This window comes from Ascaphus truei, chromosome 8 (genome assembly GCF_040206685.1).
Source record: "Ascaphus truei isolate aAscTru1 chromosome 8, aAscTru1.hap1, whole genome shotgun sequence".
In the NCBI taxonomy this organism is placed as follows: domain Eukaryota; kingdom Metazoa; phylum Chordata; class Amphibia; order Anura; family Ascaphidae; genus Ascaphus; species Ascaphus truei.
The window spans coordinates 23,362,420-23,389,576 of record NC_134490.1 but is presented as its reverse complement, the minus strand read 5'-3'; the positions used below and the strand labels follow the sequence as shown (position 1 = coordinate 23,389,576).

At 42.0% G+C, this 27,157-nt stretch overlaps 1 protein-coding gene across 6 annotated transcripts; it reads right to left on the bottom strand.

The window, feature by feature from the left end:
• Positions 1-1,172: 1,172 nt before the first annotated feature.
• Positions 1,173-27,096, bottom strand: NUDT13 (nudix hydrolase 13). 6 transcript variants are annotated; one of them, XM_075610795.1, is made up of 10 exons: positions 26,945-27,095; positions 23,914-24,006; positions 18,655-18,758; positions 15,286-15,425; positions 12,594-12,701; positions 10,873-10,979; positions 6,592-6,717; positions 5,940-6,051; positions 3,729-3,877; positions 1,173-3,381 (listed from the first exon to the last, which is right to left on the bottom strand). In XM_075610795.1, exons 3-10 carry the CDS (start codon positions 18,726-18,728, stop codon positions 3,184-3,186), a joined length of 1,014 nt encoding a protein of 337 aa, XP_075466910.1. In that variant the 5' UTR covers positions 18,729-18,758; positions 23,914-24,006; positions 26,945-27,095; the 3' UTR covers positions 1,173-3,183. The 6 variants fall into 6 exon arrangements, with proteins under 6 accessions (XP_075466910.1, XP_075466911.1, XP_075466912.1 ...); XM_075610796.1 differs by lacking the exon at positions 26,945-27,095 and adding an exon at positions 26,822-26,927; XM_075610797.1 differs by lacking the exon at positions 3,729-3,877 and having other exon boundaries at positions 26,945-27,096.
• Between the last annotated feature and the right edge of the window lie 61 nt (positions 27,097-27,157).

Here is a 27,157-nt window from a genome sequence, read left to right as displayed (position 1 = left end):
CCCCGGGGGAGCCGAAACCGCGCTCCCTGCCCCCGCGAGCCGAGCCCGCTCTCCCCGGGGGAGCCGAGCCCGCTCTCAAGGTGCCCGCTGCTTGTGAGTGAGCGAGCGCGCGCAGTCCCGCCGTGATGGGAGGTTAGGAGATGATGTGAGGTGCAGGGGGGGTGATGTGAAAGGGGAGGGGAGTTGATGTGCAAGGGGGGTTGATGTGCAGGGGGGGTGAGGTGAAGGGGGGTGAAGTGAAGGGGGGGTGATGTGAGGTGCAGGGGGTGATGTGAGATGCAGGGGGGGTGATGTGCAGGGGGGGTGATGTGAGGTGCAGAGGGTTATGTGAGGTGCAGGGGGGTTGATTGGAGGTGCAGGGGGGTTGATTGGAGGTGCAGGGGGGGTGATGTGAGGTGCAGAGGGTTATGTGAGGTGCAGGGGGGTTGATTGGAGGTGCAGGGGGTTGATTGGAGGTGCAGGGGGGTGATTGGAGGTGCAGAGGGGGGGGTGATTGGAGGTGCAGATGGGGGGGTGATTGGAGGTGCAGAGGGGGGGTGATTGGAGGTGCAGAGGGGGGGTGATTGGAGGTGCAGGGGGGTGATTGGAGGTGCAGGGGGGGTGATTGGAGGTGCAGGGGGGGGAGAATGATGTGAGGTGCACGGGGGAGAAGGATGTGAGGTGCACGGGGGAGAAGGATGTGAGGTGCAGGGGGGGTGGGATGTGTGTGGTGTGCAAGGGGGTAGTGTGTGTTTGTGGAGGGGGAGTATTATGTGTGTGGGTGAGGGGGAGAGATGGGGGTATGAGAGATAGATGGGGAGTATCGCAAAGGTTGATAGTGAGGGGTTCTGGGGGAGATATGAGGATGATGATGAGGGGTGCTGGGGGAGATATATGAGGATGATGATGATGATGATGATGAAAGGTGCTTTAGGAAAGTTGATGATGATTTTACCAGTGCGGCCCAAATTTTTTTTCCTTGGAGCAGTTCGGCCCTTCTCGCTTAACGAGTTGTGCAGGCCTGGTTTATGGAGACAGACACAATAAGATTGTCCGTTTTGTTTTGGTGATACTCATTTTGTAACATTGATATGCTGATTTGCTCGTCTTTGCTTCAACTCTTAGCAGTGTACATATTCTAAAAGCTGCGTGTGAGAACAGGCGCATAGGTAAACAACTCAGACACTGATAAATATATTTTGTGATTTTAATGAAACACTTATAAAGCGGTATGTATAAAATTCAGTGAAGAAATCATTTTTTGTTTCTTAGCAGGGTGGGACTCGGGTCCCCCTGAGCTAAACAACACTATTTTCAGCTCCTTCCCGGGATACATACCAGTGAAATTACTAGCTTTAAATCTCGGGGAAACAAAATGGCGACCAAATCTCAGGCCAACAGAAAGCTGCAACATCAATCGGTTTGCCATCCTATTTAATGCCCATTTAATCCCCGTTTAAAACCAAGAAGAATTTCATGAACCGGGTGGGCCCCAGGAGCGGAAACTAGTGCGGTTCAGCTCGAGGACACACGGTTGCAATCCTGTGAATACATTTTTTTTAAATGGATGTTAGGGTGGTTTGCTCCTTTAAATATTCTCTGGATTGCTCTTTTTTCCTTAAATGATAAGGAAACGGGAAAGGGGATTGGGAGGGAGAACACTCTAGCTACTGTCATAAGTATTGTTGGAGTGCTGGGACTATTAAATATTATGAAATAAATCCCTATGAAGAGACATAGGTTGGAAAAGAAGGCCCCTATTGTGAATTCACACCGCTGGGAGTGCTACACTAGGGGCATTCTTTTCCAACCTATGTCTCTTCATAGGGGTTTCTTGCTCTTTTTTTTCCCCAACAAGGAGGCTTTGATGTCAACCATGTCACTTACGATGGTTGTTTAATTATTGTAAACATATTTTTAGCTTCACAAGTTTAGGGTAAAAGCCTCGAATGTGGAATCCATACTGATTGTTATAACCATTTAAAAGAGTTATAGAAATATTTTTTCTTTAAAAAGAATTAAGTTTCATAACTGGAAGACTTTACACGAAAGTAAATGACCACGCAGGAAGGAGGAGCTCCGTGATAATGTCCTTTGAAGACATTTGGCGCAGTGGTACTGCATGCATAACTATGTACAGCACTGCATACATTGTCAGCGCTACGTAACAAAAACATATTGCAAATATTTATTTTTTCATTTTAGCACCATTTCACATTTTACTCTCCGTGTTCAGGTTCTAACAACTCTTTGGTACAATGTTAATGACATGTCAATGTTTGCGGTTCTTTGCCACGGAAAGTGTGCAGTTCTCAAGCCATCATCAAATGTCACAAATGGCTTCTTGTGGTTAAGTTGGTGCAAAGTGCAACAATTTGAAGTTGCTCTTCTTCGTGCTTGTATGAACGCGCTTTACACCAACCAACCACCATTTAACACCATATGCGTCCATGAACAATTTGGGGAGTGGTTATAGGAGGGCTTAAAGCTGCAGTTTAAGCTGTTTTTTTCCCCCCATTCAATACAATATGTGCATCAATACAATGTACACACTGACAAGTGATTAGCTAAGTTGCTGAGCGATCCGTTCCCCTGTAAATCGATCACTGAAGATTCGGCCTGGGGTTCACTAAGTGCATCCTGGGTCCTTTTCTGTTGCACTGACAGCCAAAGTCCTGTGAGGAAGATCATGTGACCAGGCAGGCACTAGATTCAATTGGTTCACTGCTAGAGAGGGCAGGGCTCAAAAAGGTGATGCTGTTTCAGAAGGGGAAGGGGATGTGACTTTGGAACAAAAATGCTTGTTACATTAGAATACATTAAAAATGTGTTTAAATTTTTTTTTAAATGCTACAAGTATTTTCTCATGGTACAGAACAGATTTATTGGAAAAAAACACACGTAGGATATTGCTTGAACTGCAGCTTTAAGGGAGAAGCTAATGGACAATTTTATAATGGTTTGATTAAGTTTTTGCGTCCGTAATTGACAGTTTTCTCTGCTAAATTCATGTCGGAGATGTCTGCACCCCATGTGCATGCAAGATCTGCATTCTTATGGAACATGCCGGTGTACAATGACGCAGAGGAAACTTCATGATCAAGAGCAGAGCAAATAGCAAGATCTTGAAATGTAGGCACGTAGATGACTTAGAGACGAAAGATGAGGCTATACCATGGAGCATGTTTCTGTCCTCACAGTTAATTACAGCTCAGATGTACTTTTCTGCTCCTGCACCCACTCCTGGATCAGATGGTGAGCTATTGCCCACTTTGGTGGCACCCATAGTGGCAAAGTACCATCCTCTCGTTTGGAGGGCAGGCGGTCTCGTTGCAAAGCTTCTTCCACTTCTTCCAAGCTGAACCACCTCGCAGCCTCCAATTCGTGTGTGTTCACGTTGAGCTGCGGAGAAGTCGTGGTTATCCAACATTCCAAACGGTCAATGTATCAACGCAAATGTGGTAGGATTCTGGGGCAAACACACTGTACCAGATTCATCAAATAAAGCAATCCTACTGTTTTTTCCCTTTCACTGTAAGAGGGGGGCTAACAACGCATTGCAAAATTGTTACTTTTGCTCTTTGTTTGCAAAGTAATTGTCGTTCCATCATTAGTCACATAAACACACGCAGCTATTATATGCATGAAATCAGGTGTTCCAGGAGAAATGCGACACAAAGTTGTGTAGAGAATAAATAAACGTGTGACCCGCTAGGTGGAACTGCCCCTTTGAAGCATTTAATACTTGCCTCATCTTGCTGCACGGTGGCCTGGCATGCAATCATTAGGGAGCTATTGGGAAAGGGCCAGTGCTGGGATCCGGAATACCGGAGAGATTGAATTTCCAACCCTACTTCCTCAGCCACCTCTCTCCGAACTGTCTCCTCTAATGTCTCGCCTGGAAATAGATTAAATACATTATGAGGAGAGTCAGGCCAGTTCGAGAACTCTAGAGAAGAAAAGGCATTCCTATGTATTTAAAGCAGCAATATGTATATATACATATATAGTGACAAAATACCCTTTTGTCTGAAGGGTTCTTGTCTGGGAACCTTAAAACCCACTGTCTTTTAGGGTAAAGCACAGTCACAAGGCCATCTAGCTCTAGTTTAAAGGCTTTATTTTCTTTGTCACTCCAGCAGACAAAATCAAGGCAAACAAAAGAATCAAAATAAATCCTAGCGCTATCTGAGCATTAAATAGACAGCAATTCTCCAGCTATCTCTGGTTGGCTTTCCCACTTACCAAACAATAAAACAGATGTCAAACCAAACCTGTTGCTAGCCAGTGCCTGTCTGTAGCATCCAGCTCTCTTAGCTGGAATAAAGGGAGAAGGGGAACTGATATAGCCTGCCCTTTCTTATACTCTGTTAATTACGGCCAGGTGATCTGCACCTGGCTTCATTTGCAAAACCTTCCCTGGGCCTTTAACCCTTAGTAGGGATAGGTATTAAATCTCTCTCCCTCTCTCGGATTTATTTTACTCCATTTTTATACTCACTATTATATACTCATCACTTTTCTTGTTTCAGCGGTTTCATTGTTTATTATTCAAAATGTATTCTTTTTGTTTTTAGCAGTTTGTATGTCCTACTATTATTTACCTTAGGTATTTGGTTTGGTCGGATAACCTTACCCTCCCTATGGATATTCTATCATCTGTATATAACTAACTTTTCACTATGTGTGCATATTAAGGGGCCTGTTGTGACCTCGGTCATTTTCTCTTGTGCTTCCATTATATATTTTCCCATTTCCACCTGGTTATATATGTTCATTGCTCACGGACCTGAGCGATATTCTCACCACCAGTGAAGAATTCTTGTCTGCCAGAAACAATTTGGCCGCTGGGACCTGCCTCACCTCACTCACTGAGATGATACTGCAAATTCCGATTGGATAACCCCCACAGTCATCTGTTGTTTCTTGCAAGTACTAGCAAAAAAAAATATCTCAGCAATTTGGGGGTACCCAGAGCTGTGAGTACTGCGGTTCAGATCCCAGGGAGTTTATATATGGTTTAAAAAATACATTTAAAAAAAATACATTACCTGCGTGCGTTATGGATTACTGCTTTAATGCAGAACATTATATTTTAACATGTGAGAAAACATGGGTACTAACATGGTCTCGCTGAGCCATCCTCAGCGCACATCAGGATCACGAAATGGGGACTGAAACATTGGTGACCTGGTATAGCATCACAAGTCCTTATTAGAAAATGTGAGGAAACAGAACACTCGCTGGTCCCAGATAAATGTATTATTCAATAAAGAGGCTTATGCCCTTTTCTAAGATGATTACCGGGCCGCTTCCTGCCTGTGAGCAGCAATATCCGTAGTGCCAACTTATCCCCATGTTATCATTAGATTCTACACTAGATTTGGAAAATGCTGCACACCAATAAAATATAATAAATAAAAAGATACAACTACCGGTGCTCCTTGTCCAGGAATCTCTGCATAATATCCCAAGGGTAATCAATGAATGAAGGAGGCAGGGCACTGCGGATTTCTATAAAGCTATTTATTGCCAAGGAGTTGGCGTTTCCACCTCAGGGGGCCTTTTTCAAAATGCTTTTTCAAAATGAATGGCATTATGCCACTCATTTTGAAAAAGGCCCCCTGAGGTGGAAACGTCAACTCCTTGGCAATAAATAAATAGCTTTATAGAAATCCGCAGTGCTCTGCCTCCTACGTTCAATCATTAGATTCTAGGCATTTTGACCAGCGGGAGTTGGGGGCCATTTTGATTTCTCTGGAGCGAGCTCAGACACTGGTAACTACCCTGGTAAATATCTAAGAAATCAGGGGGTCCCTGGAACGGAAAATACCGCCACTCAGGCCCCTAATCAATGTTAATTTAAAATAAAATATAATCATTTAAAATAAAAAAAATGCTACCTTTACTCAGTGAAGGTCTCTGCTTTACCCACAGACATATACATAACAAAGCCTTACCAATGTCACAGAAACCTGCAAGAGCAGTGTACATCCCTTCTGGGAAGTTTTCCTGCCGAGCAAGCAGGCATCGGTTCCTGTGAGAAACCAGAGTGATCACCACTGGGGACATCTAAAGGATTGTAAAATTGGGGTTAATTCGATTTGATAGCTTCTGCAACCCACCATGATGGGCCCCTTACACTTCAGTCATTTATTAGGACACTTTTTATAATAACTTGCTGCTTATGTAGGTTTTCTATTAACACATCACAAATGTGAACTCAATGTTACCCAGAAACCACTGCGAGATTTGGCTGCCATTTTGATCTCCGTAAAGGAACAAAGAACATTGACAACTAAACCAGTAAGTATCCGAGGAGCTAAAAATAGCACAGTTTAGCTCAGGAGTGGGCAACTCCAGTCCTCAAGGGCCACCAACAAGTCAGGTTTTCAGGATATCCCCGCTTCAGCACAGGTGGCTCAATCAGTGGCTCAGTCGAAGAGCTGTGCTGAAGTGGGGATATCCTGAAAACCTGACTTAACTAGGCTGCTCTAAACTCTCCTACGATTGAAAAGTCTGCAACGCCATCAGGCAGTTCCATCAATGCAAAACCATTCATTTTTATTCTGCCTTTCACCAATGTGAGAACTAAAGTATTATCACACTCACCTGGGGGTAATAGATCATTCCATTTGCACTGCAAACTCTCTTGCTGCCCGACACATTTTTTTGGGTGGGCTTTCCTGTTTTACTACAATATTGGTGGGCTTCGTGCCAGCGCAGAAGAGCCTGGGCCTGCAAAGAGAGAAACGCTTTATTAACCCACAGGCGCGATGTGTAATATGTTTTACAAGTAACAACCAGGTACCTAACGCATTTGTGGGGAAAAAAAGAAATAATATCGCATTGTAAGTATTTTTTTGGTTCATTATGGAAAGCTTTATAAAAATTGCAATATCGCTTATTGTTATACCAAATAATATTATCAATGGGTTCTCGTAGATCACCGTCCAGTCCAGCAGCTACACACAACCCACTTACATCCGGATCCATCTTTTTTGGGAGAGAGCGTCTGATTGGAGCAAACTGAAGTGGCTGAAATATAACCACGTTGCTTCCACTCGGCCAGAGGTATTGCGTTGCAATGTGTTGCAGACGTCACCAGCACCAAATGGGTTAAAATGAGGGTTGGAAATAAGGCAATCTCCTTAGCATGATAATGCAGAAAATGTGGCATTTTGTAAACATGGAAGGTGTTAAAAAAAAAAAAAAGAAGTATCTGCCTTTATTTCAATTATGACCTGGGAATAAACGCACAATATAAAAATATCATAATAAAAAATATCATAATACTAGTAGAACAGCGCCACCTTCTGGCCTGTATGACACAGGTATCGGAGCACGAAGCATGAAGTGCACTCAGAAGGACCATAATAGTGTCAGGTGTCAGGTACAGCCCCTGGCACTGATCCTGCATTGCACAGGGGTTTCCGTCCTTTTACCTGTCAAGCAAAAGAAAGTTCTCAGAAAACCCTTAACCCCAAAAGGTTCAGGATGACGTGAAGATCCATGGTTAACAATAGAGATGTGCAAAGTGCCCGGGGACTTGGTTCGCAAAAAATGTTTTTCGCGAAATTTCCACAAATTTTGCAACTTCATAAAAATCTTGCATGTGTGTTTTTCTGTTAAAAAGGGGTGCAAAATGTTACCTTTTTAAAATTAAATAAATATATTTTCCTTTAAAAAAAAAAAAATGTACCGAATTCACCGAATATTTTTCATAAATAAATCATACATAAATAAATTAGGTCACATGACATTGGTCATGTGACAGTGCATATCTGGGCCACACAACACTGCACATTTTGTCTCGAGAGTGTTGATGTTCTCACATCTCTAGTTAACAATCCAAGACAAAAATAAGAAGCTTGTCATAATACATGATGTAGTCCCAAGGTGGCCAAGTCCAGTCCTCAAGGGCCACCAACAGGTCAGGTTTTCATGATATCCCTGCTTCAGCACAGGTGGCTCAAGCACTGTCAGACTTTATATAAATCAATGACTGCTAATGTTGGTTACCTTGTTACAGTAGCCATACTGATCCTGGTGGAGAAGTGGAGATTTATTGTAGGGTTTGATACATTTGAATGGACTATAATGAGGCTTCTTTATAGACTAAATAATGTGCAGAGCCTTCAAGACCTCCCAGGTCTCTCCTTCGAGTGCACCAGGGCTCTATAACTGGGTCACCAAAGGGGCCAGATCAGAAAACGTTGAGAAGTAGAAGAGTAGAAGGGCCACAATAGAAGAGTAGAAGGGCCACAAGCTGATTGCAATGTCATTTTATATAAAGACTCAAAAATACACACACAGACACCTTTACTTACCGGTGAGTGCGAAAAACTGCTCTTAGGTACCTAAGTACCCTATTTCCTCAATTCTAAGACGCACCTTTTTTTCGATTTTCACATGTCTGAAATCGGGGTGCGTCTTAGAATCGATGTATTAATTTTTTTAAACATGTTTCAGGAGAGGTCCCATGTCAGCGGAGAACGAATTGTGCAGCGGCAGGAGAGGTCCCACGTCTGCAGATCGTTGAAGATGGACAGCGGGCAGGAGTGTGGTAGCGGCGGCAGGACAGGTCCCAAGTCTGCAGGTAAAGATAAGAAGACAGCGAGTGTGCGGTGGCGGAGGCGGCTAATAGATCATAATAGCAGGAGCAGAGCGGGGTAGGGGAACGGCTTGGGAGGTGCACACTGTAACACCGGAAGTTGACCGGTGTCTGACTTCCGGTTACAGTGTGCACCTCCCAAGCCGTTCCCTCTATGCCGCTCTGCTCCTGCTCGGCTCTCCTGCTATTATGATCTCCTGCCGCCACCACACGCCCGCCTGCTGTCTTCTTATCGTCACCTGCAGACTTTGGACCTGTCCTGCTGCCGCACACCCACCCGCTGTCCATCTTCAACCATCTGCAGACGTGGAACCTCTCCTGCCGCCGCCGCCCGCTTCATCCCGCTCTCCTGAAACATGTTAAGTGAAAAAGTAATTTTCCTCGATTGTAAGGGCCAAATCGAGGTGCGTCTTACAATCGAGAAAATACGGTAAGTAGTACGAAATTAGAAGGAGCAGAGTCTAACGGCCACATAAAGGACCTTCACTGACCACATTTGACCCAAAAGCCGGCAGCTTAAGAGCCCTGTGACATAATATCATTTTATCTGCAACAAATTTTACTTTGTATTTTAACACTGTATTATAAAACATACACAGTCCAAACTCCATCTTTGTTACTTTTCCTGTTTATGCCATTTTAGGGCAAGCAAAATCCGGACTGACTAGTCACTTATAGAAATGCCTTTCAACCTCTCTCTCTTATGTACAGTACCATACATGACATCTCAAACCATGGATCTCTACATCTTGACCTGGGAATACCAGAAAGCGTGCTTTTACATTTTATTTGTAAAGTTTCTTAACTGTTCTGTCTGTATACAGGTAAATGTATTACCATTCTGAGGCTGTGTTAAGAGGATATACTTTGCCTTTAAACAATTCTCTGGCTACATGAAATTGAAATAATATGGTATAGAGGAGAGTATAACATATAATTAATGCACTTCTATTTCCAGCAGTTTACATGTGAACCTATAAAAAGTCCCATAAAATAATGGGTAGTACGCCACTATTAACTTACATATTCATATACACGTTTGACAACAATCATCCTTTGTAATCCTAGGAATATGGCCAGAGGGCATTAAAAAAAAAAAAGAGAGAGAGCAAATCTGTGATTGAAATACATTTTAATCCCTATTTTTTTCGTTAGTTGCATTCTGAAAAATGTTTAAAAGTGTTTGCAACGTGCCAGGCATTTAAATACCAAGTATCATCTAAAGTCCTGTAAAATGATGGGTAGTAGGGCACTCTATTAACTTACATATTCAATATTAACTGATCATATTTAATCATTTGAAGTTCCTCTGTTCCACAGGGGAAGGAAATCCTCAGATAGACAGAGAAACTTTAAACCATTAAAGATGATCAGTCAATATTGAATATGTAATGTAATAGTGCCCATTAATCCATCATTTTATGGGACTTTTTAAAGACATACATGGCGTTTTAATGCCTTGCACGATGCAAGCCAATCTAAAAAAAAAAATCATACCGCATGTAGCAAAAATAGGGATTAAAAAGTCTTTTGATCAGAGATTTGTTTAAACACCTTCTGGCCATATTCCTAGCACTACAATGGATGATTTCTGTCAAATCCATCATGACCACATTGGTGAAGAAGATAGCTGGCTATGCTGAAACAAGCCTGGGCAAGAGAAACTCCACATGTGCAACTACTCTACTCCAAAGAGACCAAGGAATTCATTGCTCCCAGCAGTGAAGTGCTGTGTTACAACATGTCTCTACTCCTCAAGGGAGGAAGGCACAAAAGAGAGTGGCATATTTCCCAGAGAACAACCCAAAGGCAGATGTAAGCTCTGCAGTGTCCATTGCTTGCAAAGATGTCCATGGCACAGATCTGTTAACATGAAAGATGTCTCCACAAGCCTACAAATAACTTTGGAGGCGAATGCAATGTAAGGATAACTCTGCTTCAGCTCAGGTGGCTCAATCAACGACATCCCTAACACCTGGCCTGCTGGTGGCCCTTGAGGCCTGGGGTTGACGACCTCTGGCCTACAATTCCTTTGGTAGAATAAATGGACTAGTTTGATGCACTTGGCACAGTTGAAGAGAGATTATGGTCCCAGCCACACATAACACCCTGTGCAGATCTGCTCCTTCCTCCTTGTGCTTCCATCTCAAGCATTAGGATATGAAATGATGTCCTCTAAAAACACAGTGACTTCTATTCAATATATTCAGAATACATTTTACACATCTTTCAGGAAAATAGAGAAAACATGTATAGTATTTTTGACCTGATCATCATACCCGGGACAGCAGGGGCGCATCCTCCCCTCTTAGCTGTAAAAATGCTTTGCGTAAATCAGTGAATGTACCCTTTAACTCTGCTTCCAAGCTGGGTCTTTCCAATGGCCCTACATCACATCAGGTAAAAAAGAGAAATGGCTTATTAATGTGGATTTCAATCCTCAATGAAGATGAATCTAGTGCATTTTTCTACACTTAGAGTCTACCATAGCTGCTGCTTCTAAAAGACAGCAGAACTTAATACAGAGTGTATTCTATCACCATTCTTGTAATGTGGATTTGATGAAGGCTGCGATGCCTTTTCATGGACAGAAATCACATTTTATTATAGATTAAAAGATAGTATATACTTGAAGAAGAGACATGTGAGGTTTTAAAAGATCGGTACACTAAAATTATATTTATGAAGAGCTATCATGTTGGTCTATTAAAGGGACAGTCCCTCCAAGAACCAAAGTGTAATAATGGCAGTAACAAGTGGTTACTTTTGGGTGATTGATGTCTTTTTATTTATTTATTTTTTCTACCAAAATCTGACGCCTGTAACTATTTATAAATCATTTTTTAAAGTTATTATGGAGACAATGATGAGCTGAGACTTGGGAGGGGTTTGATTTCCTCGGGCTGCTCCCTTTTGTCTAATAATACTGTCTGTTCGTCACAAGTTTTCACAACCAGACCAGTCTACCCCTCACATTATCGTTATTAGTTCTCAGGTGAAGTAAAAATACCACTTCTAAGCACATTCCCGTCACAGACAGGTCGACAAACCTGCCTTTCCCCATTATCTCTTAGTGCTTCCACTGCAGCCAAGGATTCTGGGTAATGACATGCAAATGAGCACTTACCGTGAAAAGGAAACACTCCCTCATTCATAGGCCACTAAGAAATGCAATTTGTAATTAAATTTCCAGAGAAGCAACGCAAGCCAAATCTTGCTACATTCGTTTAAAGGAATCAGCTTAGATAATTAAAATTGTTTGCAAAAAGTTATTTTGGGGTCGGCTAAATAGACTTGCACCTCTAAAGGGTATCACAACCTACAATGAATCTACACGTCTGCAGGTACAGTACTGTGTTGCTCATAGAACTTTGAACTACATGTTTGTGATGCAAAGTTCTAGTAGTGTAGAATCCTATCATCTCTGGTCATTTAATGTTACCATGTATTGTCAACATAACTCAGAGCCAAAGTCATACACGAAAACGAGAGGTTACTCTCAATGTATTACCTCCTGCTAAAACATTGTATAAATAAAATAAATAGTAGGTTGTGATTTCTATTAAAGGACCAGCACGAACATTATTCATAGATGTAATAGTGTGTACAATGTTTATGAAACTTCACAGGTCTCTTCTTCATGTGTGTTAAGGAATCGATCATATTTTTTGAAATGCACAAAGAAAGTATTTGGTTACGCATCAAAATAATTGACCTACTTCAGGCTACCTACATTTGATATGCGTTTATTTGAATCCCTGCACTAACAGGGAGGGGCAGAGAAGGGGTTAAAATAATATGCATATCAAACGCAGTTATCTTACAAAGCTCATAGAAATATTATTATACTGAGCCATTCCCATTGCAGATCCATATATTGGAAATAAACAAAGAAAATGCAGATGAGAATGAGTTGACCATTCCAGCATTTCACCTGTTAAAAATAAAGTGACATTTAATTATTACAGTTGATTAGAAAACCAATATAAATTGTTCTAACCGAGATCCAAGGCAAATTCTGCAACGCAGGAATCCGTACAGCCAATCAGCACAGAGTCTTCCATCTTCTGCTCACCTCTCCCACACTCTTTAAGGATTCTTTGTAATTCTATATTCCCACATAAAGGCAAGTGTCATTTTTTTAATAGGGCTCATGCACAGAGATGTTGTGTTAAAGAGGCAATCCAAGCGCTTATTTTAACATTTATTTTGCACAGGATTGAAGCAGGGGGTCTCCGGAGCGCAACCCCACTCATGTCAGCTCCGGGGACCCCCTGCTTCCAGAGATACTTACCTCCGAAGGGGGTGTCGGTATCGCTTTGTTTTATAAAGCTCGGCATCACGTGGGCCAATAAGAAGCCGCACCGGATGACATCACGGCTTCCTACTGGTCCGCGGGACGCGGGAGCTTTGAAAAGCCGCCATAATGTGAACCCTGCCACCCAGCCAAAACAGCTACCGGCATCCCCTACTACGTTATTTATCTCTTGACGCAGAGGGTCCCCATTTATGGGGTTCAGCTCCGAAGACACCCTGCTTCAATCCTGTGTGGAAAAAAAAATGTTAAAAAAAATAAAATGCCCAAAAGTAACATATCACATTGCTCTCTCAATCTACTGATTCACTTCAGTGCAACTTCCAGTGTTTAACAAGTTGATGCCATTGTGTTCCTAGGACAGTTAATTGCATGTCATGTTTTCCCAGGTTTTAAAAAGGTTGAGGTTACTGAATTCTTAGCATGAACTAATGCGTGTAAGAGGGTGATCCTTACTTAAAGGGGCAGTTCAGCCTACACACTGCCATTCTGTAATTTACCTAATAGATAGACTGTAGGCATATAGGTAAAAAACGCTTTGCGGACCGTCTCTATGGGTGCTAGATTGTCCTAGTAAATGCCGCTTTTTCCGTTCCGTGAAGCCGAGAGGGGACGTCGCAGCCAGCGCTGCGAAATTTTAGTCCCTCTGCAGTCTGAGAGGATAATAATAATAATATAATAATAATAGCATGTTCTTGTATAGCACTGGTAGTTGTACGAAGCGCTTTACAGAGACATATTTTGCAGGCACAGGTCCCTGCCCTGTGGAGCTTACAATCCATGTTTAGGTGCCTGAGACACAGGGAGATAAAGTGACTTGCCCAAGGTCACAAGGAGCTGACACCGGGAATAGAACCAGACTCCCCTGCATCAAACTCTCAGTGCCAGTCAGTGTCTTTACTCACAGAGCCACTCCCTCTCATGTAGTGCGAGTCCGCAGGGGAGGAGGGCGGCTCTGTGGACATTTAAATGTTGCCGCTGGAACGGAAAAAGTGGCAGTTACCAAGATCGCCAGCACCTATAGAGAAGTGCAGCTATGTGTTACTTATATGTATATGCCTGTCTGAAATGTGTTTTGTTTTTTAATGCTTTGAAAGGGCTTCCATCCACGTTCCTGCTCATATTTTCTAAGCTTCCTTGGACCTTTCTAAGTAGGAGAACATCTCTCTATAAATCCCTGATCTCTGGGATAGAACAACATGGCAGATCCCACCCGATTCAACTTTAATTCCAGTCTAATGATGTCACTTCCCTGACTTGAGAGGGAGAGCCAAGAACCAATGAGGATGAGAATCTGGGATTCTGGGAAAGGAAATAACCAGAATCTCCCAGGTACAATGGCAACCCTTAACACTAAAAGAAAAAAAGTGTTGTTAAAATTGTAATATTCAAAATACTTAGATTTGATTTTTTTTTTGGGGGGGGGGGGAAAAAATATACAAATAAATATTACAGGTTTCTTTGTTAGTTTTTCCGAAGATAATAGAAAACAATGATTACATACAGCTATAGCCAGCTTAACGGTCCTCTTGTACCGGTGTGCCCGGGCATACTGCAGTACAGCTCAACCCTCTTATAACGCTGTGCTTGGGGTCCAAAGAATCCCATCGCATTATAAGCGGATCGCGTTAGAAATAATGTACAATTGTATGCATTGTACAATAAAGTATTTGAGATACCAATAATCGTGCTGTAAAGTATTCATAAATATGAAAATTGGGAGCCACGCTTGCATCGCGTTCTAAGCGGATTTACGTTGTAACTGATCACGTTATAACGGGGGTTGAGCTGTATTATGCTGCCAACATTACCATTAAATGGCTTAAAAAGTCTGATATTCTGAGGTATGCCGAGGTATTTAAGGGAAAACAGAGGCCTGCTAATCTGTATAAATGAAGGAACAACGTCTGGCCTTCCTTCTTATCTCCCTTCAAGCATAAGACTCACCAGTAAAGACGAAAGGACCTAAATATGTCCAGCTTAAAGGATAGAAGGGAGAGGGAGGATATGATGGAAACGTTGAAATACATAAAACGGTTTCAACATAGTACAGGAGGGAAAGCATAATTCAGGAGAAGTGTTACAACAAGAGGTCAAGCTCTGAAGCTGGAGGGGTGGCAGCCAAGGGGAAATCTGAGGAAGTACTTCTTCACCGAAAGGGTAGTAGATGCATGGACAAGTCTACCAACAGAGGTGGTAGGGGCTAATACAGTAAGGGAATTTAAAAAAAATGTCTGGATAGACATGTAAACAGCCAAGGATTAAATAGGGTCGGAGGTTTTACAGCAGATGGGAAAATGGGCAGCAACGTGGTTCTTATCTGCCGTCAAATTCAATGTTTGTAATAAAGTGATTTTGAGGAAGGATAAAACATTACCTGAAGTACTAACTGCTGGTGCAGAATAAATACGGCCCGATTTACGAAGGAATGGGGAAAGATTGTGAAACAGGTAAAACGATCCTAATTGCAGAGCCCGTCGACAAACGTCATCATTTTCCTTTAACTCAAACACATAGCTGCAAATAACACAGTAACACAACGGTGTTTTATTATGGAGCATAAAGAACATGCAAGGGGTAACTTCAGCATTAACCCGAGTCATTCGAAATACTTCTCTGTGCATCCAACCACTTTGCCCCAATTGAGCTCCACTTGCATGGCGATGTGATTTAGGGGACGGTTGTATAGAAATCAGGGACGGACTTGTTTCCCACCTACATTATAATGTATCCACGTTTTCTATCATCAATATTTTTCTATTGTCTGTATGTTAAATAGCAGCGTACGTGTGATCCGGTGTAATGCCTTTATCATTGAGGTGTCTCTATAGCAAGACAATTCTGGATCAACTGGAGTGGACGGGGGGGGGGGGAGGGGAGGGAAAGGACTGGAGTATCCCTGCTTCAACATAGGTGGCTCAATCAGTGGCTCCGTCGAAGACAGAGCCACCTGTGCTGAAGCAGGGATATCCTGAAAACCTGACCTGTTGGTGGCCCTTGAGGACTGCAGTTGGCCACCCCTGCTCTAGAATTTATTTATTTTTGCCAATTCCAATACATTTTGTTTGCAGCGCGCAAGTGTGCAAAACTCACCCATTTTGCAATTGTGCCAAATCTCAAGTTATTTTATTTGTAGGCAAGCAGGAGACGAATATAGCAATGACCAAAATGGCTTTTAAAACTAAAGTGTACGCAAACTATCTAGCGGCTAACATCTGCAGTTTCATTTGCTAAATGTCTTGAAAATACAATGCAATTTTCTAAATGTAGTCCGGATAATGTTTCCAAACCTTCTCTCGAAATCTTAAATCTGCAGAAAACATTGCAATGATTAATAGATAAATACACCCGTTTGAATAACTCTTTTATTATATTTATGACTATTACATTTTCTATATTAAACAGGTACAACAACATGACTTTATCACAAGATATAAAGTCTATTCTAAAGGAGCCATGATGTATCCTACGTGTGTTTAAAAAAAATCAGTTCTGTATTATTAGATATATTTTTTTTTAAATTCAACTCTTAATGACATTTTTAATGCGTTTTAATTAGCATCTTTTGATTTCTATAGCAGGTTTTAGCACCATTGCCCAGCAGTTAAGATCTTTGTAACACTTTCCTATTTGTGATAATTTGTTGCCAATATTCCCAGCAGTTTGAGCTGCAAACTGTAACAATAGATAATGTTATCTTACTAATACATTGTAGCTGCTGAGCTACACTCAGGATACAATGAAGAATTAATTGAAACTTAAAGACAGCCATTTAGCTCTTTGCGGATCGATTACGGGAGAACGAAAAGTGCTGTTGTCCATATTTGTCCATTATTTCATGTCCAAGAAAAAAAAAATAGGTAGTATGATGCCTTTCCTTAAATCAGCAAATGGTCCACAGTTTACATGCGTTGGAACCTCTCGCCGAGTTCTTCTTATACCTGAAGAACCCTGAGGTTGGCCAGTTCAGATGGTAGTTATGCAATACACCTAGCACTGGGGGTCGACATTGGACACAATAGGGGTGAAATAAATCTTTATATTCCTTTCCTACCATACGGTCAAAGTTTTATGTCCGGGCAGCGAGTTACTGCCGACAGATTACAGTTTATGTAACGGGGACTGAGTTTGTCATTTGCATATTGTAATTTTGAGCCCCACCCTTTAAAAGGCTGTAATTATGTTTTAAAATACATGGGAAAGGCACAGAATGGCCCAAAATAAGTAACTTTGACCAGATCTTCTAAGCCACACTGTTAGCAGGAACCAGGCTCGCAAGCATATAACTAACGTGGAATGTAATGTACATTTGAAACTGATGGGCAGTATTAAATGTTAAAATCAGCAGTGCCTCCTAGGATTATAGTTAATTAATGACAGTGACATGTTGGTGACAGACACCTTTTCCCCCCAGAAAACAAATAATTGTATTATTTTCATGATAGGCAAATGCATATTTTCCTAATCTTTAAATCTTTCGGTAGTGTTCTCAAATCTACAAATGGTTATTTTTTTAGATAGATAAAGTGGCTGGTTAGCAGTAATTTGGGAAGAACAGGAAACGCTCAATTTCACTGGATACAAATAAATACTAGTCTTACAGAAAAAAGAAAAAGAGAACAAAGTCCCAATATCAGTGTTTCAGTGAGATATCCGGTTGCATAAATCAGCGGTGCGCAAACTGGGGGGCGTGAGATTTTTTTTGGGAGAGGGGCGCGGGCGGTTGCAGAGGTCCCAGCCTCTCCCCCCAGGCATTTAAATTAAATGCCGGGGGACCGCGCGAGGCCTCTGCAACCTCTACTTACCGGGATTCTGCCGGCTTCAGCCGCGTGATCATGGCAACGCAACGTGAAATGACGCCACGGGGTCATGTGACGTCACGGTTGCTATGGTAACACAACGTCACACAGCCCCGCGGCGTCATTTGACGCCACGCGAGGTAAGGAGAGGGGCGGCCAACGGAGAAGGTAAGGCAGGGGGGGGGCACCGCGAAAAGTTTGCGCGCCTCTGGCATAAATGTATGTCACGTTGATTGTAGTGATCAGTGTGTATCAAGGTCAGGACTGTTTATATATGCACCTGTGAGTATTGTAAGTGGAGAACAGATAAAGCTGAAAGGGTGTGTGTGTGTGTATGTGTGTGTGTGTGTGTGTGTGTGTGTGTATATATATATATAAGTAGAGGATATTGGGGCTAACTACCGTCAGTGAGGACAGTTATAACATATTCCCCTCCACTATAGCAGGTATACCAACCCTACAGCATATAAGTCATCTCCATCCCCAAGTATAAATCACTGAAGTGAAAAGGAATATAACTCACATTTAAGGGGAAGTCCGTACTATTCTTACTTTAAGGCCGATTGAATCTTTCAAGGGAAGCCGACTACACTGTAAAGTTGTTTGCGTTTTCTTTGTGGTCCGTTACACAGTAATGCCCCTTTAAACACTCCGTTTCATGCACTGGCTTTTGTTCTCGTTAATTACTTTAAAGTTTATGCTGTCTCTGCATCTTCCTAAGCAGGGGGTCACAGGAGCTGAAAATAACGCGGTTCAGTCCTGGAGACCCCCTGCTTCCCACCTAGGGGGAAATACTGCTTTAATTTAGCAAAAAGCATCCATCTGCACCAAGTTGCTACACTAGCGATCACTTGACCGCGGATTCAGAATGTCCCTGCGACTGTGGAATTCATGGTAAAGGGTTCATGGCAAGTCCATGTTAATAAATAGTGTGGGTAACTACTTACCGTGTTTGGTTCACATACATGGAGCACAGCCTGGTGTACAAAGAGGCGGACGGCCTGCTAACTCCTCTGAACATCCTCAGGCGCTATAGCAACAGCAAGCCTACCTAGAATAGGAGCACGGGTTATGATTAAAGGCAGAATTTCACCGAATCACATTGTGTAAAGAAGTGAGCATTATATTTACTGCAATTTTAGCTATAAGGGTTTCCGATGTATTGAGGAGTCTTTACGATTGCTATCTACTCTCCCAGAATTCCCTGCTTGGCTCATCCTCACTGCTTATTGGCGCTGCATCCCAAATGAGGGCAGTGATGTCACAAGACAGAATCGGTACTGTGTACTATCTGCATGTTGTTCTATCCCAGACAATGGCGCTTTTCAGAGGAACTTTTCTCCCACTTAGAAACTGAACATTCTAGATTTCACATAAGACCAATAAACCCTTTTCAACCTACATAGATAAAATGGGCACGATGTATAAATACTCCCTCTACTGTATCAGCTCGGAGATCTCTGAATGAGAAGAGACTTCTCACGAGGGGAGACGCAAACAAAATTCCCTTTTTTATTAAATAATACGAATTGTTTGCTTTGCTTGACCAGCAAAGTACAGATTCAAAAGGAACAGTAAATACACACGAGATGCGCAAATCCCACTATGATTTTCCCTTCCATTTATTTTTTTCAGAAGGATAGGATGTTTCAGTTTAAATGTCCCCAGCAGTTTTTTATTCTAGAGAAATACTTATAGATTGTAAGCTCTTCGAGGCAGTGTCTACTTTTTGCCTTATGTTGGCATTCCCCTGTTGCACTTATTCCCAGTGTTTGTCATTTATTTACAAGGCATTGTAATGTAAAGCGTACATTGTTGGCGCTATATACTGTAAATACAATTATACATATATACAAAATTGATGTAAAGCGTTTTTTCGGGGACACTTAGGAATAGTCAGGAATGTACATTTTCTAACTATTGCCAAGACCATTAAATTTTGGAACCATTGAAGAATATATATACAGTTAGGTCCGGAAATAATTGGACACTGACACAATTTTCATAATTTTGGCTCTGTACACCACCACAATGGATTTGAAATGAAACAACAGAGATTCAATAGAAGTGCAGACTTTCAGCTTTAATTCAAGGGGTTGAACAAAAATATTGTATGAAACGTTTATAATTGCAACCATTTTCATACACAGTCCCCTTATTTCAGGGGCTCAAATGTTATTGGGCAAATTAACACAATCATAAATAAAATGTTCATTTTTAATACTTTGTCGAGAATCCTTTGCAGGCAATGACTGCTTGAAGTCTGGAACGCATGGACATCAGCAAACGCTGGGTTTCCTCCTTTGTGATGCTTTGCCAGGCCTTTACTGCAGCTGTCTTCAGTTGTTGTTTGTTCGTGGGTCTCTCTGCCTTAAGTTTTGTCTTCAGCAAGTGAAATGCATGCTCAATCGGGTTGAGATCAGGTGATTGACTCGGCTATTGCAGAATATTCAACTTCTTTGTCTTAAAAAACTCCTGGGTTGCTTTCGCAGTATGTTTTGGGTCATTGTTCATGTGTAAAGTGAAGCGCCGTCCAATCAACTTCGCTGAATTTGGCTGAATCTGAGCAGACAATATATCCATATACAGTTCAGAATTTATCCGGCTGTTTCTGTCTTCTGTCACATCATCAATAAACACTAGTGACCCAGTGCCATTGGAAGCCATGCATGCCCATGCCATCACACTGACTCCACCGTGTTTTACAGATGATGCGGTATGCTTCGGATCATGAGCCGTTCCAAGCCTTCTCCATACTTTTTTCTTCCCATCATTCTGGTACAGGTTGATCTTAGTTTCATCTGTCCAAAGAATACTTTTCCAGAACTGGGCTGGCTTTTTTAGATATTGTTTGGCAAGGTCTAATCTGGCCTTTCTATTCTTGAGGCTTATGAATTTTGCACCTTGTGCTGAACACTCTGTATTTGCTCTCGTGAAGTCTTCTCTTTATGGTAGACTTGGATAATGATATGCCTACCTCCTGGAGAGTGTTCTTCACTTGGCTGGATGTTGTGAAGGGGTTTTTCTTTACCATGGAAAGGATCCTACGATCATCCACCACTGTTGTCTTCCGTGAATGTCCAGGCCTTTTTGTGTTGCAGAGCTCACCAGGGCGTTCTTTGTTTCCTCAGAATGTACCAAACTGTTGATTTGGCAACTCCTAATGTTCCTGCTATCTCTCTGATGGATTTTCTTTTTTGTTGCAGCCTAAGGATGCCCTGTTTCACTTACATTGAGAGCTCCTTTGACCGCATGGTGTGGGTTCACAGCAACAGCTTCCAAATGTGAATGCCACACCTGGAATCAACTACAGACCTTTTACCTGCTACATTGATGTTTAAATAATGAAGGAATAGCCCACACCTGTCCATGAAACAGCTTTTGAGTCAATTGTCCAATTACTTTTGGTCCCTTGAAAAAGAGGGGACTACATATTAAAGAGATGTAATTCCTATAGCCTTCCTCCAATTTGGATGTGAATACCTTCAAATTAAAGCTGATAGACTGCACTTTAAGCCCATATTCATTATTTAACTGTAACTTGAATTTATTTTGGTACACAGCCGAAATAACAAAACTTGTATCAGTGTTATTTCCGGACCTAACTGTAGTTTTGTCTTAACCTCAAACAGATGAAGCATTGAAGATACGTCATTGTGTTTGTTACGGTGTTGTCTGAGTTATACAGTAGGTCACTGCCTAAATATTTTATAGTTTAAACCATTGGGAAAGAGACGGCCATTCTTCCCACACCACTAGTGCTGCATACTGTGTATACATGTGTACATACTGTACTACTCTGTTTCATAGGTTTTTAACCCTTTGAGTGTCCTGGAATGTAGCTAATATGTCATGGGTTATTATGGCACTCTAAGTGTCCCATGACGTCCCCTAAAAATGCTGGATTAAATAAACAATGTATTTTGAGAACTCCTGGCAGTGAAGGGGTTAGTTTCCCAACCCGCAGGGCCCTGGAGACTTACACAGGAGTTTCAACATGATAGGAGAGATAAATACATTTGGAAAATGCAGACAATGACAAAGAAGAAGCAGAGTGGCAGAAGGCCTGTGAGAGGAGATCAATGAGAGTGGCACAAATAAACTAGTGACCCTGTATCAATAACCCAATAAATATATTCCACTATGAATAGGTGAAACCCATATTGTTTATATGGTATTTTAGGAGCCAACACCCAAATATTGGTCACCTTGTGATGTGCAGTGACTACAGAATGGGCACTTCAATGGCAAACCAGTCACTTTTTGCGAGCCCAGTTTTCCAAAACTGGGAGCCACTGGGTTAGCTGAACCCTTGAAATATCATATAGCTAACCCCCCACTCTTGTCTGCATGGGCCCAATCCCTTCAAAGCACCCCCCTGTTAGTTATGGAAGTAAGTGAATTGGAACTAACTCCAGGCTGGCACTGAGCCTCCTCTTCAATCTCTATCATGGTATCTCTGTGCCACAAGCCCTCTTGTGTGTCTGTCTGTCTCTCCCTCTCTCCTCTACACTGAGATAGTAATCATATGTTGGCTCAGAGTGTCCAGTGATGCTCCGTGGCTGCACCACAGAATCAAATGACTAGCTCTGTGCAGCTTGGAACTGCGCCTTGGGATGCAGCTATTAAAGATATGAGTGCAGGAGGAAGGAAAAGCTTGCACAAGAGGAAGTTAGTCGACAAGTCAAGTGCACAGACCAAAAATGTAACCATGTATTATTTGTTTTACTCTGTGCCCAGGACATACTTGAAAACGAGAGGTAACTCTCAATGTATTACTTCCTGGTAAAATATTTTATAAATAAATAAATAAATAAATAAAAATGAACCGGCCTTGACAATTGCCAGATTTGTTTTTATCCGACCAGCACTGGACACCAACGTTCAAAAGATGTCCAGGCCATTCAACAAACAGCCAGGTTGCAACTGTAAACCCCCAATGCATTTCTAAATCCTCTCACGCCGCTGTGGCCAACTGGAAGGGGAGATGCATACTGTAGTGCTGACGGTTATTCCAACACAAACCAGTAGCAATCGCCAAAAAGACCCAGGTACATGCCGGGTCTAGTTTAAGGCAAGTTTAAGGCATTTCTGCATTGACTAATGGCCCATCAGATTAGCAGCGGGGGTCCCTGGCAGTCCCATTCAAAATGAATGGGACTGCCAGGGACCCCGCTGGTGTGTTAATCCGATGGGTCATTAGTCAATGCAGAAATGCCTTAAACTTGCCTTAAAATAGCCAGGTTACACCCATCATGTACCCAGCATGTAACCGGGCTAGTTTAAGGCAAGCCTTAGAATACTCGTTGTCTCGTCTGTACATTGTATCACCATTCTTCAGTGCACCATGGTCATTGTCAGGGATGCCCAACTCCAGCTCTCAAGGGCCACCAACAGGTCCGGTTTTCAGGATATCCCTGCTTCAGCGCAGTTGACTCAATCAAAGACTGAGCCACCTGTGCTGAATAAGGGACGTCCTGAAACCATGACCTGTTGGTGGCCCTTTAGGACTAGAGTTGGCCACCCCTGGTTTAAATCCTTCTCTCCTTAGCAAGCGATACTCAACTGTCCTATTATTTAACCTTGTTTTAATCTTATATTTCATATTCCCAGAATCCCCGTCCTGTGTGCTAACTAGCAAACACAAATGTCTATTGTACACCCTAAGAAATCTTTTCTCATCATTTTTCCAGGCAGATCAGAATGTCACCGGAAAAAGTCCAAACAATCTCACTTTATTTTGCCAAGAGAGCAGCTGCAGTCCCAGGCTGCAGTCCCAGGCTGCCTCTCTGACAGCAGAGATTGGCCGTGAAAAAAGTGGCAGAGAAATAAAACACATTTCCTACTTGATTTTTCTGAGCTCATGTGCCAAGTGGTGGTGCTATAAACAGGCGGCATACGGAAAAAATGGTATTATATTATTTTATACAAAAGAGGTTTTTTTTTCGAAAAGTATGCTTAGCAAGTAAAAACATTGGCAGAGCATTAATCACGGGATTGCCATTTACGGATAGAAGAAAGTGATTTGTACATTGGCAAATGTTAGGATTTTTTTTTTATTTGCCTTCTGCTGGATCAATATAAATACATTTTAAGCCTCTCATCCTGTTAGACTCAAACACATACGGACACATACTGTACATACGGACATATGTCTTGTTTAAGTCTAAGCTACGATGTTCCTATTTGATATAATTATTCCTTACTTTGAATGCACACGCTGAGCCAGATGTAGATCCTCTTGGTGGGACGTGCAAACAGCATCTGTTAGCATCTGTGCTATTACAGCCCCTGTCCACCTGTTTAAACAACAAGCAGCTCTGTTATTTGCATTTGTAATCACATACAGTTGCAAATATTTGACCTTGTTAGCAAAAGGAATACATAAAGTGTAGTATCATGCTCTTGGGAATTATGCAAAGTAACCTGGCAAACATGCCTAAAGCGGCATACATATAAAAACCTGGAGGTCGTGAAATAGTAGGTAGGGTTATATAAGGGGGGGGGGGGGTGAATGTTATTTACAATTATAATTTATTTATAAGGTGCCAGTATACAGTATACTGCAGTGAAGCACAATGTGGCTGAAAGACAATGACGTAACATGCACACACAAAGAAGGTTACCAGGTTACAACAAAGGGTAAGGAGGTTTCTTATTGACAGAAGAAGCGATTCTCAGCCACACCACGTTTTCAGAATGACCAATTCATTAACAAACAAGGGATTGCACTTTTTTAAGTCACTCAAGCCCACAAGCGGCACAGCACATATACATATGCATACATACATACATATACACACACACACACATTTCTCACAGTAGGGACAGTTATTCCATGTTAGTGGAGGAAATAAGGTGCTCAACTTCAGTCCTCAAAAACCCCCCTCAACAGGTCAGGTTTTCAGGATATCCCAGCTTCAGCACAGGTGAGCCACCTCTGCTTAAACTGGGATATCCTGAAAACCTGACCTGTTGGTGGGCCTTGAGGTATGGAGTTGAGCACCCCTGAGTTAAGGTATAGACATCGGGTAACATTTTCCTGACACTATTTTTACTGGAAAAGCTACAGTTCTAACTGCAGGTTAACCGTCCTGTAATTTATAACCATATCACATAAAATAAACTAACAAGAGGAAAACTCAAAAGGAGGGGTACATGAGAGCGGGGCTCCTTTGTGTCGGTCCTCGCATAGAGGAATATGCATTGGGTAATTGCACTTTTATTACACGAGCAGTGTATCGCTTGGTCATCCACCAAACAAGGGTTGGCTGGGGTTTCCCAAGAAGAGACTTGCAATCTATTATTACACTCATATATTAAATGTCCTGTGGTCAAACATGAGTGGTACATGAATATAGGAGGACACAACCCCACTATATGCATTTTCTTCAGATTTTTATAGAAATTAGACCACCCATAGCCCCATGCTGGTCTCTATGACAATTATGGAGGCTTGACTTTGTCCTTCACTGACCTCCAAAGTTGGTGGAAAGCATTTTCTAGCCATTTCTCTGCCAGCCACGCATTGATGGGTAAAACCGTTAGTCAATTCCTATGCAACTTTAGAATTTGTGTCACATTTTATCACCAAACTTCCTAACCCTCAACTGCCCCGTCTGCATCACTTGGCCTTTTTGGTTATACAGAGCAATTGGAGATATTACAGAGGAGTAGAATTTTTTTTTCTTAAGCCCGGGCCGTGAAAGTTATCACTCTAAAAACCGTGCTTGTGGTCCACAATGTGGTACCAGGTGCTCCCTACTTATGACTGTCCTCTCAGAAGGTCGGTCAAGTCCTTGGTCAATCCAGCACATCTTCAGCCATGAGGGCTCAGAAGAGTTCTGGCTTTCTCCGTGGAGTCTTCACCCGGAGAATCAGTCTCCTCTTGATCGTTCCCTTCTCGGCCAGAAGGCCAGACAAAAGGGTCCAAAATCCAATGGGTCTTCAGCCAAAGCCTAGTGTCCCAACACTCCATCTCCTCTTCTTCGTTCCCTTCTCGACCAGAAAGATCTGAGTACACTCGGGGTGAACCCCGCGTAATCTTTTCTCTCCGAGGAGAGAGGGGTGATTACAGACCGGCACATAGTCTTTACTCTCTCCGAAGAAAGACCGTTGACTTATAACCCAAACGTGCAAAAAACTACAGAGGAGTAGATTGAGTAATTATTATAACAAGAAAGTATCCCTCCCTGGCATTCAGGGCATAGTTTTATTTCCTATTTGCTGTATCAAATACATTAAAAGAGTTATGGTGGGTAAAAAAAAGTGACAAAAACCCTCCACCATACAGTGTACAGTAAATAAAAATACCACTTGTGGTGCATTTGCATGTCCCACACAGGTCTGCAACCCTATCTTTCCCCATCATCACTAAAAGCATACAGTGCTTCCACTGCAGCCAGGGATTCTGGGTAATGACATGCAGATGACAAGACAACTCTTTACTGCTGTATCAAAGAAATCTGCAAGGTAATGTAAACACATTTTAGTCAGATGTAATGCCAGGAGTTGCATAGGATGGAATGCGCTTCAGACATCTCTACACGCACATTAATTATGAGGGAAATCGCTGTAAACATCGATTTTTGGGGTTTGACTGTGGAGAAAGAACTTTACCGGATTGTCATTTTTTTTTTTTTGCTCTCTTTCTGTAAAACCTTTGAGAACTGACATTTAAACATTTGCAGGAATAATTGCTCTAACCCAGTGTTTTTCAACCAGGGTTCCTAGGAAACCTAGGGTTCCCCGTGCATCATTAAAGGGTTCCCTGCAACATTTGAAAATTGTATCAAATACAGAAGAATGTGCAATGCATCTGATCACATACATATTAGAGAGGGTTGGGGTTCCTCCGAATTTCACTTGGGGTTCCTTAACAAACAAAACAACAAGTTGGAAATCACTTCTCTAACCATTGTTTTTAAATCATTATACTGTCCACTAATTAATTAGTTATACAAGTAAATTCTTGTAAGGCCTTTTTGCATTACCCAGATAGATGGATCTATGTTGATTAATGTAAATGAAACAATACGATGTTATTTGATTTTCATGGCTACTCGGTGTGTTAGTGCAGTAGAAGGTTATTTACACTACTGTATATTATTATACCATATGTGATTCAGCGCCACGTGTGTCCCATTATCATATCCCACAGGCTTCAAGCTTTCATGGCGGATCACACCAGATCATTCCAGCCTTAAATGGTAATTAATGAAATTTGATTTTACTTACTTTCGGTTTTCAAGATCAATTTGTATGACAAAACAAAGTCTCTGTTGAACTGCTGCGGCGGTTGCTGGGAGATGTAGTCTTTCATTGCCACTGAAGACTAACCATACAGATGCAACAGGCAGGCTGCTTAAACTACATTTCCCATCAGGCTGCTTATCGAGGCTCTCCCACTGCGTAAGGTATCAGAATGTCAACTATAAAGTTTTGTTCAAT

Excerpts from the sequence above, each read along its gene's own strand:
- NUDT13 (XM_075610795.1), bottom strand. The coding sequence starts at position 18,728 with ATGTTCAGAGGAGTTAGCAGGCCGTCCGCCTCTTTGTACACCAGGCTG. Across the intron at positions 15,426-18,654 it reads ATGTATGTGAACCAAACACG|CTATGTGTTTGAGTTAAAGG; the intron begins GTAAGTAGTTAC and ends TGTTATTTGCAG. Across the intron at positions 6,718-10,872 it reads ATGCGCCCCTGCTGTCCCGG|GCCCAGGCTCTTCTGCGCTG; the intron begins GTATGATGATCA and ends CTCTCTTTGCAG.